At 55.8% G+C, this 14,433-nt stretch overlaps 2 protein-coding genes across 3 annotated transcripts; both read right to left on the bottom strand.

Moving 5' to 3' along the window:
- Positions 1-1,449: 1,449 nt before the first annotated feature.
- On the bottom strand, positions 1,450-4,315 carry PRR22 (proline rich 22). Its single transcript, XM_054050516.1, has 2 exons — positions 3,904-4,315; positions 1,450-2,734 (listed from the first exon to the last, which is right to left on the bottom strand). Exons 1-2 carry the CDS (start codon positions 3,959-3,961, stop codon positions 1,545-1,547), a joined length of 1,248 nt encoding a protein of 415 aa, XP_053906491.1. The 5' UTR covers positions 3,962-4,315; the 3' UTR covers positions 1,450-1,544.
- Positions 4,316-4,514: 199 nt separating this feature from the next.
- Positions 4,515-14,392, bottom strand: DUS3L (dihydrouridine synthase 3 like). Of its 2 annotated transcripts, XM_054050514.1 has the most exons (13): positions 14,341-14,392; positions 12,853-13,180; positions 11,594-12,178; positions 10,934-10,975; positions 10,685-10,837; positions 10,472-10,588; positions 10,020-10,085; positions 9,822-9,932; positions 8,800-8,896; positions 8,185-8,260; positions 7,716-7,904; positions 7,501-7,629; positions 4,515-5,031 (listed from the first exon to the last, which is right to left on the bottom strand). In XM_054050514.1, the coding sequence occupies exons 1-13, from the start codon at positions 14,373-14,375 to the stop codon at positions 4,959-4,961; spliced, it is 2,001 nt and encodes a 666-aa protein (XP_053906489.1). In that variant the 5' UTR covers positions 14,376-14,392; the 3' UTR covers positions 4,515-4,958. The 2 variants fall into 2 exon arrangements, with proteins under 2 accessions (XP_053906489.1, XP_053906490.1); XM_054050515.1 differs by lacking the exons at positions 4,515-5,031; positions 7,501-7,629 and having other exon boundaries at positions 7,737-7,904; positions 8,185-8,300.
- Positions 14,393-14,433: the final 41 nt, after the last annotated feature.

Genomic DNA, 14,433 nt, shown 5'->3' with positions numbered 1-14,433 from the left:
CGGGTGGTGTCACTTCTGCTCTTGTGCCCAAGAGCAAAATGGAGCTGCAGATCTCGTGGTGGGACACTACGTTCCATGTAGAAAGCTTTGGAGGGACTAAGGGGCTGAAGGCACCGGGGTTTGGATGAGGCCTGAGCACCAGGCGCGGGAGCTGCTGTCCTCGCTGTGCCACAGTGCCTGTCGGTCCCCAAGGGCTCTCTGGGGTGTTCCAGGACACAATGTGGGGGGCTCCACAGCCTCTTTGTGCCACACGGCACACACGGTTGTGCCCTTTGCCTGTGCTTCTGCTGCTGCATTGGCTGCAGTGAGGCACAGAGCAGTGAGAGGGCCTCAACGGGGCAAGGGAAGCTCATGCTGTGGCACTCCCTGCCACGTTCTCCCCCAGTCTTTGCTCCAATATTCCTGTTCCATCTTTTCCTCTCCAGAAAGGGGAGGGAGCAGCTCTGGCTCCCCCAGGGTAGGGCCATTCTGTCCCTGGTCGTGTGCCAGCCAGGAGGAGGTGGTAGCCGGGCTGTGTGCTCCCAGAAAAGGACTGGATTGTGCCGAGGTGCTGGGGCTGTTTGTGCTCTCCGGAGCCAGGGATGGTGTTAGTCCTTCCCCTCCTTGTACTTGGAGGATGTGGCTCTCCCCAGGAGCTGCTGGGAGGAGCAGAGGCCTCTCGCTCCCACTGTGTGACCAACATGGGGCTGTTGGGATAACTCCTGCCATCGAACTGGAGGCCGAGGATGTCTCCTGGCCTGTGTGCTGTGACTGAAAGAGCTTCTTTGCTGTTCGGGAGCCCCTCTGGCTGCAGGACTGCTGCAGAACTTGTGGCGGGGAGCACCGCTGGGGCGGGAAGTCCATCCCTGGGCCACAGGCAGTGCCCTACGGAGGGATGTCTGAACCTTCTGAGGTGGGAGAAGGCCGTGAAGGTGGGGATGCAGCGCTCTGGCTGTGCTGTAGTGCTGAGACACTCCTTATTGGATGAACCTGAGATGCTGAGGGTTGTGGCAGAGCCGGGGCCAGGGCTGACTGGAGTGGAGGGGTTTGGCCACTTTTTGATCCTCCTGAAGTTAATAAAAGTATTTGCAGTTAACTTCAGAGCTCCACAGTCCCTGGGGTGGGTGTGCTGTTGGCAAGGTGGGTGGAGGGAGCCTCAAGGACTGTCCCTGGGATGTTCGTTGAAGTTTTTGGTAGTCTGGGGCTGCTTCCCTGGAGTTGGGGGAGTCCTTCCCGCCACCACCTGCCCTGATGAGGACTGGGATCAGCCCTAGGGTGGCTTCATACCCTTTGGGGCTTCTGGCCTCTGATTTGGGGCTTGGTTGTTTTGGGTTTTTTTTTTCCCCTTTTTGGGCACTCTTTTCCAACTCTCCCACACAGGTACGGAGCAGTTGCAGAGAAACAACATTTAATGGGAAAAAACAACGAGAAAAAGTCCTATCAAAACTACTGGAACCTCCTAATCCCTCAAAACTCGCCGTCTCCTTCCTCTCCACCCCTCAAAACGCACCCTTCCTTCCTCTCCAAACCTACTCTCCCTTCTCCATGCCATCCCCACCATGATTCTAATCCCACCCTTCCACCTCTTGGCTCTCCCCCAGTGCCCTGCGCTTGCTGGGTGGTGATGGCAAGGGGCTCTTCCCTCTCTTTTGCCCCCGCCTCTCAAACACAGAGCACTGGGGTGGTTCAATGTCCATCTCTGCTTCCTCCCACGGGTCTTGTGGCCCCAAGCTCATGACAAATTCATTGAGGCTCAGGATGGCGTCTGCAGTTTTGGGGACGCTGTAGTCGGGACTGAGCAGGTCCTCAGGTAGCAACGGTGAGGAGGAGGGGCAGGGCGGGATGGCTGCACCAGCGCCTCTGTGTTCTTCAGGCCCAGGGCTGCTCCTGGTCTCATCTTTGATGACCTCCACATCTTCCGTAAAACAGTCGAAGAACCTCAGGGCGTCTTCAAGAGGAACCTCCTCAGGTAGTGACAGTGAGGAGAAGGCGCAGGGGGCGATGGCTAAACCAGTGCCTCTGTGTTCCTCAGTCACAGGGCTGCTCCTGGTCTTATCCTTGATGACCTCCACATCTTCTGTGAAGCAGCCGAAGAACCTCAGGGCATCTTCAAGTGGCACCTCCTCAGGTAGTGACAGGGAGGAGAAGGCGCAGGGGGGGATGGCTTGACCAGTGCCTCTGTGTTCTTCAGGCACGGGGCTGCTCCTGGTCTTATCCTTGATGACCTCCACATCTTCCATGAAGCAGTCAAAGAACCTCAGGGCATCTCTAAGAGGCACCTCATCAGGCAGTTGAAGAACATCTGCCAGCTGCCCAGGGTCTTGAGGGAGGGCAGAGGGGCTGGAGGGGACCTCACTTCTTGGGGAGATGTTGTTTCCCAAGGTGGCCTCTGAGGTGGAGGTGCCTGTGCTGGTGGTGTTGACCTCGTTGGACTGCTCCTGAAGGGTCTGGCAGCCACGTGTGGAGGTTACAGACAGCACTGGTGGGGCGTGGGCCAACACCATCTTCTTGTTTTTCTTCTTTGTCCTCTTCTTCACGGAAGGGGAGAGGTTTTTGGTTTGGCCCTGGGGTGTCCCTGGGGCTGGGGTGGCCAGGGAGTTCCTACTGCCCCAGGGAACCAAGAGGGCAGTGCGTGGCTCAGAACCAGTCCCATGCCCACCAATGTATACAGTGAGTGGAGGCGGGATGGTGATGGGCTGCTGGCTCCTGTGGACTTCAGAATCCAAGTAGCAGTCATCTGGAGCCACCGGTGGCCCTGTCGGGGTGAGAGGGAGTCAGGCTGTGCTGGAGGCACCTCCATAGGTATCCACTATGCTCATCCCCCTCCCCAATGTCCTCCAGCTCTGCTCCAGGCACATGGAGAGTTTGTGGTGGTGGTTTGTGGGGGTGAGCTCCATTGCTGGAGAGAGTGGGGTTGGAGACTCTCTTGCAGGAGGTGAAATGGGAGAGATGACCCCAAGGAACTGGCAGATGTGCTGGCACTGGGATTTCCTGGTTCACCCTGGTGAGGACAGGGATGCTCGCCCCAGCTTGCTGTCCCCTGTGCCATTGCTGCTTGGCGACAGGGCTTGTGGGGATGTTGGGAGAGCCTGGGCTTGGAGATGCTGAAGGTGTGCAAGGTGCTGGGGTGCCGTAGCAGCCAGGGGGGTGGTGCACCTGCTGGTGGGACGTGTGGGGCTTGAGCTGCCACCTGAACTGGGGGTGTCTAAAGCCATGGGCAGGGTCTGCTGCTGCCCGGGCTGTTGTGTCAGGATGGCTGAGCCTGGAGGAGTCAGGAGCCATGGGGAGTGTCACCTGTGCTCTTGTCCCCAAGAGCGAAACCAGGCTGCAGAGCTCGGGGTGGGCGCCTACCTTGTTGGGAGAAGGATTTGGGAGGGAGAAATATTTCAGGGCGCTGGGGTTTCAGCGGAGCCTGGCGACCAGAGAGTGGGAGCTGCCGTCTTGGCTGTGCCATGGCGGCTTCTGGTTGTTGGTGACGAAGGACTCTCTGAGGTATCCCAGGATGGGACGTTGGGTCTCTTTGTGACCTCATGAGCCTCCCCATCTCTTCCAGGCGGGAGGGGAAGGGTTCAAAATGTTGGGGTGCTGGACCTCCACTCTGTGTCAGGCGCTTGGGGAGCTTGTGGCCAGAGACCTCCCTGCAGCGTGAACCCTTCTGGCTGTGGGACGTGGTGTCAAACTGGGGAGGAGACTCACTTCCAGAAGGGAAACTGGGAGAGATGGCCCCAAGGAACTGGGAGATTGTCAAATAATGGGATTTCCTGGGCGCTCCTCAGCCAGGCGAGGGCAGGGATCCTCGCCCCATCTTGCTGCCGCCTGTGCCGCCAATCGCTGTTTGGGGACAGAGCTGGTAGGGGATGCTGAGGTGTGGGAGGTGCTGGGGTGCCAGAGCAGATGGTGCTGGTGCAGACAGGGCTGCTCTACCTGCTGGTGGGTCCAGCAGGGCCTGGGCTGCCACCTCAGCTGGGGGAGCCGAGCCCATGGGCAGGGGCTGCTGCTGCCCGGGCTCTTGTGTCGGGATGGCTGAGTCTGGGAGAGAGACGGGAGCCACGGGTGGTGTCACTTCTGCTCTTGTGCCCAAGAGCAAAATGGAGCTGCAGATCTCGTGGTGGGTCACTACGTTCCATGTAGAAAGCTTTGGAGGGACTAAGGGGCTGAAGGCACCGGGGTTTGGATGAGGCCTGAGCACCAGGCGCGGGAGCTGCTGTCCTCGCTGTGCCACAGTGCCTGTTGGTCCCCAAGGGCTCTCTGGGGTGTTCCAGGACTCAATGTGGGGGGCTCCACAGCCTCTTTGTGCCACACGGCACACGCGGTTGTGACCTTTGCCTGTGCTTCTGCTGCTGCATTGGCTGCAGTGAGGCACAGAGCAGTGAGAGGGCCTCAACGGAGCAAGGGAAGCTCATGCTGTGGCACTCCCTGGCACGTTCTCCCCCAGTCTTTGCTCCAATATTCCTGTTCCATCTTTTCCTCTCCAGAAAGGGAAGGGAGCAGGTCTGGCTCCCCCAGGGAAGGGCCATTCTGTCCCTGGTCGTGTGCCAGCCAGGAGGAGGTGGTAGCCGGGCTGTGTGCTCCCAGAAAAGGACTGGATTGTGCCGAGGTGCTGGGGCTGTTTGTGCTCTCCGGAGCCAGGGATGGTATTAGTCCTTCCTCTCCTTGTACTTGGAGGACGTGGCTCTCCCCAGGAGCTGCTGGGAGGAGCAGAGGCCTCTCGCTCCCACTGTGTGACCAGCGTGGGGCTGTTGGGATAACTCCTGCCATCGAACTGGAGGCCGAGGATGTCTCCTGGCCTGTGTGCTGTGATGGAAAGAGCTCGTTTGCTGTTCGGGAGCCTCTCTGGCTGCAGGACTGCTGCAGAACTTGTGGCGGGGAGCAACGCTGGGGGTGTGAAGATAACTGAGCTTCTAAAAACATCAAACTTTATTTCATCGTGGTGAACAGCTGAGCAACTTGATGCTCCAGGAAAGAGCCTCCTCTCAGCCCTATCTGTAGGAATTTGCCTTGTGTTTAGGCAGGAAGGTGAAGCTGGTCGGTACAGGTCCCAGAAGTAGCTCACTGGAAAAAAGAAAGAAAGAAAGAAAAGAACAAAGATAAACCGAAAAGCAAGGAGAGGTTTATACTCGGTACAAGAGAAGCACTGGACCCAGTGGCTGCATGGCCCTCTTGGCCCTGCAGTGACACCAACTGCACTCAGATGTATAAAAGAAGCCTTTACCCTCCTGAAAATATAGGGCTGCTGCACAAAAGCACTTCAGGTGCTGAGCTTTAACCCTGATCCCCAGCCCCCAAGAGCCCCCAGCTGTGAACAAAGCCCTTCTTCTGGAGAGTCACTGAGAATCGATGCCAAAATGGGTCCCTATGTTTGGTGATCTGAACCCCAGCCTCCCTGCTAGAAAGGCCGTGCCTAAAGCCAACACAAGCCTTGGAGAAGTTCCTCCCCATCTCTCGCTGTGCTTGTGCAAAGCCAAACCCCTGTTTGTGTCAAATAGGATTTAGGTTAGAGCCTAAAACTCTCTAAGCCAGTTCTATTGCCACCACATTCATCCCAGCTTCAGGCTTCAAGCATTTCACATATTGGAACCCCCACGGTATTTTCAGTGCAGGATCCTTTTCTTTGTAGTCAAGGAGGATGCTGGTTCAATACAGCATCACCAAACCTTTCCATGAGCCATGTCCGAAAGAGAGAGGATCCCAGCATGGCACAGAACTGCAAAGCAAGAGCCTGAATCTACAGCACAAAGAGCACACTTGAGAGAACCCTACTTCTGGTGGCATCTCCTTACCACAGGCTTTAACGAATAAACCCAAACTGCTTTATGTTCTTGTAGCTATCAATGTCCATCTCATGACACAGCGAAAATCACGGGTTACAAAGTTTTGTGCAGCCTAAAGTCAGCCTTGAAAAATGGCATTTCAAAATGCTGATCCAAACCTGACATCCTTGGACCATGGTTTTAAGCAGCTGATTGCAGCGCTAAGAAAAGGGCTGAGGATCAGCACACACAGAGTGGGCCGTAGCCATGCTCTATCTTTGCTGCTCTATCTTTTGATGGGAAGACAGCAGCTGCCTCCTCCAGCTCTCATTTCAGCTGTCTTGGAGCTTGCAAAGTCATTTCAAACTGACTTATAGGTGTGGGGAAGAACAGTTTCCTATGCTTTGTTGCAGGAAGGGGATCGAACGCACCCTAAGTAAGTTTGCGGACGACACTAAGCTGGGTGGAAGTATCAATCTGCTGGAGGGTAGGGAGGCTCTGCAAAGGGATCTGAACAGGCTGCACCGCTGGGCTGAGACCAATGGCACGAGGTTTAACATGGCCAAATGCCGGGTCCTGCACTTGGGGCACAACAACCCTATGCGGTGCTACAGACTGGGGGAAGAGTGGCTGGAAAGCTGCACAGAGGAGAAGGACCTGGGGGTGTTGGTTGACAGCGGCTGAACATGAGCCAGCAGTGGCCCAGGTGGCCAAGAGGACCAATGGCATCTTGGCTTGGATCAGACACGGCGTGGCCAGCGGGGCCAGGGAGGGGATTCTGCCCCTGGACTCGGCACTGGTGAGGCCACACCTTGAATCCTGTGTTCAGTTCTGGGCCCGTCGCTCCAAGAAGGATGTTGAGGCTCTGGAGTGTGTCCAGAGAAGAGCAACAAAGCTGGTGAGGGGCTGGAGAACAAGTCTTATGAGGAGCGGCTGAGAGAGCTGGCGTTGTTTAGCCTGGAGGAGGATGAGGGGAGACCTTATTGCTCTCTACAGCTACCTGAAAGGAGGTTGTGGTGAGGAGGGAGCTGGGCTCTTCTCCCAAGTGACAGAGGACAGGACAAGGGGGAATGGCCTCAAGCTGCACCAGGGGAGGGTCAGGCTGGACATCAGAAAAAAATTTTTCACAGAAAGGGTCATGGGGCCCTGGCAGAGGCTGCCCAGGGAGGGGTGGAGTCCCCATGCCTGGCGGTATTTAAAAGACAGGTGGATGAGGTGCTCAGGGACATGGTTTAGTGGTTGATAGGACTGGTTGGACTTGATGATCTTGGAGGTCTCTTCCAACCTGGTGATTCTGTGATTTGGTAAAATCAGATCATGAAAACTTGAGGAGCTGCTCAGCTCTCCTAACGTAGGGATGGAGATTCCTTTCTGCTTAGCATCTGCACAGGCATGGCAGGGTGGGACTGTCTGGACAGAGCATGGAGGGAGCGGATGCTGAAAGCCCAAGATGTCCCAGAGTTGTGCTTCCCTCTGTCCTGGGACAAACAGTGTGTCGGGGAAGAGGGCAGCTATTGTGGATTGGCAGCAGGTACTGGATAACCTGCTGAAGCAGCTCCAGGGATTGAGAAAGCTCTTGATGGCAGCTTCAAGCTCAGTTCAAACCTCAAAGGGAAGCAGTACTGAAGCTTTGCTGCTTCCTTACAACCCTTTAAACTGATGGGAAAGAGCCATCACTCCCTCTTTGGAAGATGCCTGCAGGCACAGTGACTTTGTGGGGCTCTGCAATGTCCCTTCCTAGCAACTTAAATGAAATTCAGTGTTTCATTACCTTATTTTAATCCAATCATCCACGTTCTGGCTCGCCATCAGTGTCTCCATGTAGTCTCTCCCCATATAGTAAGGCGGCCGCTCGTTAATTTTCTGAGGTAGGTGTTCTAATAAGCCCACTGGAATATACCTGCAATGAGATGGAATGGCACACATGCTTTTGTCAAATAGGACAGGTTTGTGATGTTACAACCTCTCTCAGCTGGGGAGAATTACCTGCACAGAAATGAGAGCCATTCCAGCAGGAACTTCCTGGTCTTTTCCACTCCCTGAGTATCCGACCCCCAGTGCTCAAGGCCATAGTTGGAGAAATCTTTGAGGATATCAAATCTCTCACTAGAGGAGATATCCCAGTGTCTCTGGTCCTTAATTTCAGTGAAAAGCCACGGTTTGATGAGTGCCCCTCTGTAGCCAAGGAAAAGGTACATTGTTATTCCCACAACTGATGCTTCTGAATATGCCAACCATGTAAGAGACTTCCCAGAGCTGATTTACCAGCCAAGGCTGGTTTAATTGTTTGTGCCACTCTCCACATGAAGCTGCTGTAAGTTCCTACAGCTGCGAAGTGATTTTACCAAGTTTCACAGAGTAAAGAGGAAAGTTTTCCTGCTTTGGGCTTGTTTAAGTATTTTATTCCTCTTTTAATCTTGCACCAAGAAAGCAAAGGGGAAACACAGACACTTGCCTTGCAATCATAACTCCCGAAACACCCGTCTGCATGGCTCGATGAGCATCTTCGTAAGACAGAATATCCCCGTTCCCTGTCCAGAGGAAGGGAGAAGCCAGAGGTCAAAGCGATACCTGAAGGCAAGTCAAAAGGAGATAATCCGCCCATGGGATCAAATTCACAACGGCCACAGGGTCCAAGAGCCAGACTGCCCAAAGAGGCTCTGAGGCTCATGGTCAGAGACTCCCCCGAATGCTGCCGATTAATGTTCTTCTCCTAAAGAAAGTCAGAGCCTTCTCCTCTCTCCTTCTCCACTCCCAACCCCCACCCTGATGGTTTTGTTGGGACTGTCTGTGCTGGTGCTCAGGGGAGAAAACCCCTCCTGGAAACAAAGTGCTTTGTGTCCTGCAGGTCCCTTCCCCTCCTGCACCGTTCAATGCTCATCACGCCTGGCCCCGAGCACACAGGCAGCTGCTGGGAACTCGCTCCATCGTGGCAGCAGAGGGAGGGATATTCCAACCTTTTCCCCACACTAAATGTCCTTGGAAGCCTGGTTCTTTGCTTTACTGAAGAGATTTCAAATCAATCATGTGACGCTTTCAGTCCACAGGACAAAAGAACACAAACACCTACCAAAAAGAGGCATGGGGGTTGCTATTTTAGCACATTCTGCTATGTAGTCCCAGTCCGCGCTCCTCGTGTACCGCTGTTCCCTGGATCGGCCGTGGAGCTGGGGAAGAAAGTGGCAGTGAGACCTCAGCAAATGCCCCTGGAGCACTGGAAGAACATGCAAAGGCAAAGACTCCAGGCTGCCGTAAAGGAGCCCTCTGGATGTACAATCCAGGCAGTTGTTAACAGCCCGGGCTGAAGAACTGGTTAGCAGAGCTGAGAAAGGGCTGGATGCTTCCCCAGGAACATTTTGGCTATTTGCAAGCCAGAGCAAGAAGTGACTGCTCACACTGAAAAGGAATGGTTACCGTTTGCTCATCCCCATACAAACAAGATGGTTCCATCACTTCACTATCTGCTAGAATGAGGCTGACCCCTCTGCTCCACAGCACTGCAGGAACCACCTTCCTTTGTAAGGGATCCAAGGAGAGCTATTATCCCCCCATCTGTTATTTAAGAACAGCCCTGGAATACTTGAATGTCTCCACAATTCTCATTTGAGTTACTTCCCATCAGATAACTGCTGGATTTTACACCAAAAAAACCCCGGCAAGCTCAGCTCCAAGCCAGTTCTTCCTCTATCCCTTCCCAAGTGTTCACCATATGTATCGTGTTTGGTCAAGTGGTCTCGTTCAGTGTTACATAGCTTGCTCAGCCTGTGTGGTCACCTCCAGCCAGCCTTTGTCCATGAAAGTTGGTTTCTCCCTCACTCACATCAGCTTCTGTGTCTGCAGAGTTCTGGAAGAGTGGCTCTCTTTGTCTGTTGATTTATTATTTGTCAGAGGGCTCAGAAGCCCTCTCAGAAAAACACTCTCAGCATTGGAATTTGCCTCTGTTCTTAGCAGAAAACGCTAAAAGGTCAAAGGGGTTTGAAAGAGCTGCTCAGCTGTGGGGAAGGGGAAAGTCACCGTGCTCCAGACTGATAGGCCAGCAGAGTTCCCTAAGCACCAGCCCACAACTTTACACCACAGCAAATATCTCTGTACCGTGACCATGGATGCTCCCCACTCCCGGAGCCTGGGGATGAGTTTATGAGCCACGTTAATCTTTTCTTGCACCCCTGTCCGTATCTTCACGGTCAGTGGGACATCTAGAACCTGCAGAGAGGGGAGATACAGGTCAGGCTGAGGCAGGAGTCGGCTTCATCCGCTCATCTCCCGCTGCCGGATGGTGCTCTGACTCACCGAGTTCATCCCTCGAACAATTTGTTCAAACTTGTTGGACCGAGTCATCAGAGCGCAGCCTCCTCCCTGGGGGACAAGAAGCGGAACAGTCAAGACTTTCTGCCTCCTTGCATAGTGAGGAGCCTTCTTGGAGCTGCTCCTCAGCAGCCTCTGCTCAGGGGATGCAGGAACACTTGAAGCATCTCAAGGCTTGGAGAAAGGGGACTCCTCAACAAAAAAAAACCCACCCGATGGCCCTTTTCCATCCCAACTTCTGCCTGCAGCCAGCGAGACACAGCAAACCCTTCCCTGCTCTTTGAACACCCTATTTGCCTTCTCGCTGGCATCCAGTCTATGTAAATGAACTGGGAGCTCTGGATCAGACTGGCAGGAGCAGATCAGGTAACAGGAGATGAGGCAAGAAACGAGCACCTCTTGAAGGAAGCAAAACACGGTGCAGAACATCTTCTTACCTTCTTGTAGACCAGGTCAATGGGACACCCAACGTTGATGTCTACAAAGTCCACTTCAATGGTCTGGTTCAGGAGCTCTGCACATTTGGTCATCGTGTCTGGAAAAGCTCCCTCCAGCTGCCAAAGGGAGATGGAGGGTACGAGTTCAAGAAGCTGCTTTTCTCCTCAGAAGCGAGTCCTGAATTGTTTGGTCATCAAGAAGATAGCACTCACCTGCACCCCAAAAATATCTTCCGTGTGATGCCGTTTGAGAAGAGCCCACTCGGAAGACTGACCTTGAAGGAGGTTTGTGCACACAGCCATCTCTCCACAGGTGACATCTGCCCCAAAACGCTTGCAGATCCTTCGGAAAGGGAGGTTACCGCACTGAGAGAGAGAGCACGGAGACAAGTCTGTCAGGAGATTTGCTGTGTTCTAAGCGTGCTGATGGCAAAGTTTGAAAGGAAAGAATTCTCTACCTACTGTGGTCAGTGGAGCCAAGTAGAGCTTGCCTTGGATCTTCAACTGGAAAACAATAAGGATGGAGGAGCATGTTAGCAGAGCTGAAAAGCAGACATTAAAGAGGGAGAGAGATTCCAGTTGGCAATTTTATCACTTGCCTTGGGTAAAACTTCATGGGAAACCCAGGCAATCACTGGTTTTGTTTGAGAACCTCCACTGTTCCCTGAGAACAGATCGTTTGGACTAAGAACCAAAAATTTGAAGGGCTCTATTTGTTTCCTCAGCCTGGACAAAACTCAAAGCAGTCACTGATACAGAGGCATGGAGGCAACGAGGAGAGGAAGGAGGCAACACTCTCCACCATGAAAAATGCCGTGCAGTACAAACCAAGCAGCCCCAGCCTTGCCTCTCCTCACAGATCATTTCTACCGTCACTGACAGCTCAGCCCCAACCCATGTGCATGGGGCTGCAGCTTCTCTTGGTTCTTACCCTTCAAGGCCAACACCACAGCCCCAAGACCTCACTCTCCTGCCTCCTTCCCATCGCTACAGCGCGTGGGCTCCAAGCAGCTCTGTCCTCTGCCTGCCTCTCACCCAGCTGAGAGGTTTCTCTCTTCCCGAGCACCACCCCAACCACTGCACAGGTAGACGAGAGACAGCAGCCCTTGACCCAGCTCTCACCTGCTTCTTCTCACACGACCGCAGCTTTACCACGTCTTCATCTGTCACCGGGCCCACGGTTTTGATGGAGGAAGCCTCCTCGCCACCTGCAGGGCTGGACCTCTGCAAGGCCTCTGGTTTGGGATCTTCTCCCTGCTCTGCAAGGACAGGACATTCCAGACTGTCCCCTAGGCCCTCCAGGGGTGCTGTGCAGCCGGACACTCCTTGCTCCTCTGCAGAACACCCTGTGGTTTTGCCTCCCTTCCCACCATTGCCGTGGGGCTTGGCCAGCCCACGCAGGTACTCATCAGCCTTTTTGAAGCTAAATTTCCTCTTGCGCAGCTGGTGTTGGAGGTCCTTGGAGAGGTTGTTCCTCACCAGTGACTTCCCTTCCCACTGCTTGGCCAGCTCTGCGTTGATGATGTTCTGGTAGCCATCCCCGAGGTGGGCCTGGGCAAAGCGGCAAGTGACCCCGTAAACGCACTTGCCAAAGGTTTCGAAGAGCACACAGCTGCGCCCCAGGTCGGCCGGCTTTGTGGCCATGTACTCGCCGACGTCATGCAGGAAGCGGCACCGCACGCCGAAGCAGCACTTCTCTGCACACCCCTGGAAAGAAGGAAAAGGGAGTTAAAACCTCGCTCCTCCGCTTGCCTGCCCAGGGTGTGCTAGTCACACCAGGGGAGCCTGGGGCTGCGCTGGCCCAGAGAGGCCCCAGGACTGTTCAGAGCACTCATCGCTCCCCGTGTGACGCTGGGCACGCCATGAAATGCTCCCAGGAAGCCGGTTGCTAGAAGGTGCTGCAGCTGGGCAGCAACATACCCACGCAAGGGGACGTTTTAGCACTACTGCTTCAGGGAAGATGACACTATACTTGTCCCACTCCACTTGTCCCACTTTACGCTCTCGCAGCCAGCCAGCAGGGGTGGTTTTCCAGCACAATCCCCTGCTCCTCACACTTTACCCTCTCCCAGCCAGCCAGTGGAGATGTTTTTCCAGCACAACCCCTTGCTCCTCATGCTTTACCCTCTCCCAGCCAGCCAGTGGAGATGTTTTTCCAGCACAACCCCTTGCTCCTCATGCTTTACCCTCTCGCAGCCAGCCAGCAGAGGTGGTTTTCCAGCACAGGCCCCTGCTACACTCTCCCTGCTGGAAGTTGGCCCTGGTGCAGCTCTACATTCAAAGTGCTCTCCCAGGCTCAAACATAAACACAGCCCTTGAGCAGGAAGGGGATCCGGGACTCGCCTCCCCAAAGCAGCACGGAGCAGGGCCCCTCAGCCCACCTGCGTTACTGATGGGCACAGCCTGCTCTGCTCGTAGTGGTTTGGTTTCATACAGGGTCTGCTCTTGTTCTGTCCTCGGGCTCGCTTCCGCTCCACGGGCTCCTTCTCCGCTGCTCCAGCATCCCCTGGGCTTTCCCCATCCTCGCTGAGCTCCTCCAATCTCACCCGTTTGGTGGGGGGCTCACTCTGGCAGTTCTCCTCCTTCTTCTCCTCCACGTTCTCTTCCTTCTTCTCCTCCACATCCTCCTCAGCCCCGGGGCTCACCTGGCTGCCGGGCTGCCCCCCTGCCTGCAGGAACGCATGGAACTGCTCTTTGGAGGTGAGGAACCTATGGAGCCAGAGCAACAGGTGAGTCCAGCAAGGGCAGGCAGTGAGGCAGGCAGGGAGAGGGGGGTGCAGGAGAATGGGGGGCTGGACCTGGGGGGCGCTACAGGGGTGACGGGTGTGGACTGGGGGTCACAGAAGCAGCTACAGGGGGTGACAGAACTGGACTGAAGGTTACAGATGGGGCAGGCACAGACCAGGGGCTACAGAAATGATGGGCATGGATCAGGGGTTATGGAGATGACGGGCATGGACCAGAAAAGGCTACGGAGGGGGCTGGCAGGGACTGTGAGTTAAAGGGGTGCCTGGCATGGATCACTGGGGGACTACGGAGAGGACTTGCATGGACTTGGGGGAACTATGGAGGGAGTGGGCATGGACTGGGGGGGCACTATGGAGGGTCAAGTATGGATCAGGTGGGCTTTAGGGGGCCCGGGCGCGGATCAAGATACTATGGGGGTGCCTGGCACGGACCAAGGGGACTATGGAGGGGCTGGGCATGGATTGGGGGGCTATGGAGCGACCGTGCATGGATCAGGGGGACTATGGAGGAGTCATGCATGGATCAGCGCGGTTGCAGAGGGGCCGGGCAAGGATCAGGGGGGCTATGGAGGGCCGGGCATGGATCGGGGGAATAGTTATGGAGGGGCCGGGCATGGATCGTGGGGGGCTGGGCATGGGTCAGGGGGGCTATGGGGTGCTGGGCATGGATCGGGGGGGGCTATGGGGGGTCCGGGCATGGATCGAGTGGGCTACAGGGGGGCGGGGCATGGACCGGGGGGGCTATGGGGGGGCTGGGCATGGATCGAGGTGGGTTATGGATCGAGGGGGGTTACGGAGGAGCCGGGCATGGATCGGGAGGACCGGGCACGGACCGGGGGACCACGGGGGTGCTGGGCACGGACCAGAGGGCGCTACAGAGGGGCTGGGCATGGACTAGGGGGTTACGGGGGTGCTGGGCACGGGCCGGGGCGGGGGGCCTATGAAGGTTCTGGATCGGGGAACCTACAGGGGGACCGGGTGCTGACCGGGGGGGTTCTGGGGAGGCCAGATATGGACTAGGGAAAGCTACGGAGCGGAGGACATGGACCGAGGGAGGGCTCTGGAGGGTCCGGGCCCGGATCGGGGGTCACGGGGCCGGAGGAGCCCCGGGCCTGCACTCACGCGGCTCGAACCGCGGCCACCCCAGCCCCGGCCATGCTGCCGCGCACGGGGATGACGCGCACAGGGTCACCTGACGCGGAGAGGCACCACGTG

The sequence above is a fragment of the Cuculus canorus genome, chromosome 27, assembly GCF_017976375.1.
Source record: "Cuculus canorus isolate bCucCan1 chromosome 27, bCucCan1.pri, whole genome shotgun sequence".
NCBI classification, from domain to species: domain Eukaryota; kingdom Metazoa; phylum Chordata; class Aves; order Cuculiformes; family Cuculidae; genus Cuculus; species Cuculus canorus.
This window is presented reverse-complemented; position numbering and strand designations above follow the sequence as displayed.

What these genes read in the sequence shown, in the direction of transcription:
- PRR22 (XM_054050516.1), bottom strand. Translation starts at nt 3,961, where the DNA reads ATGGGCTCGGCTCCCCCAGCTGAGGTGGCAGCCCAGGCCCTGCTGGAC. An exon ending in CCTGCTGGACCCACCAGCAG is followed by an intron (nt 2,735 to 3,903) that starts GTAGAGCAGCCC and finishes TCACCCCGACAG; the next exon opens with GGCCACCGGTGGCTCCAGAT.
- DUS3L (XM_054050514.1), bottom strand. Translation starts at nt 14,375, where the DNA reads ATGGCCGGGGCTGGGGTGGCCGCGGTTCGAGCCGC. An exon ending in AAGATATTTTTGGGGTGCAG is followed by an intron (nt 10,589 to 10,684) that starts GTGAGTGCTATC and finishes TCCCTTTGGCAG; the next exon opens with CTGGAGGGAGCTTTTCCAGA. An exon ending in TCGGGAGTTATGATTGCAAG is followed by an intron (nt 7,905 to 8,184) that starts GCAAGTGTCTGT and finishes CCTTGGCTACAG; the next exon opens with AGGGGCACTCATCAAACCGT.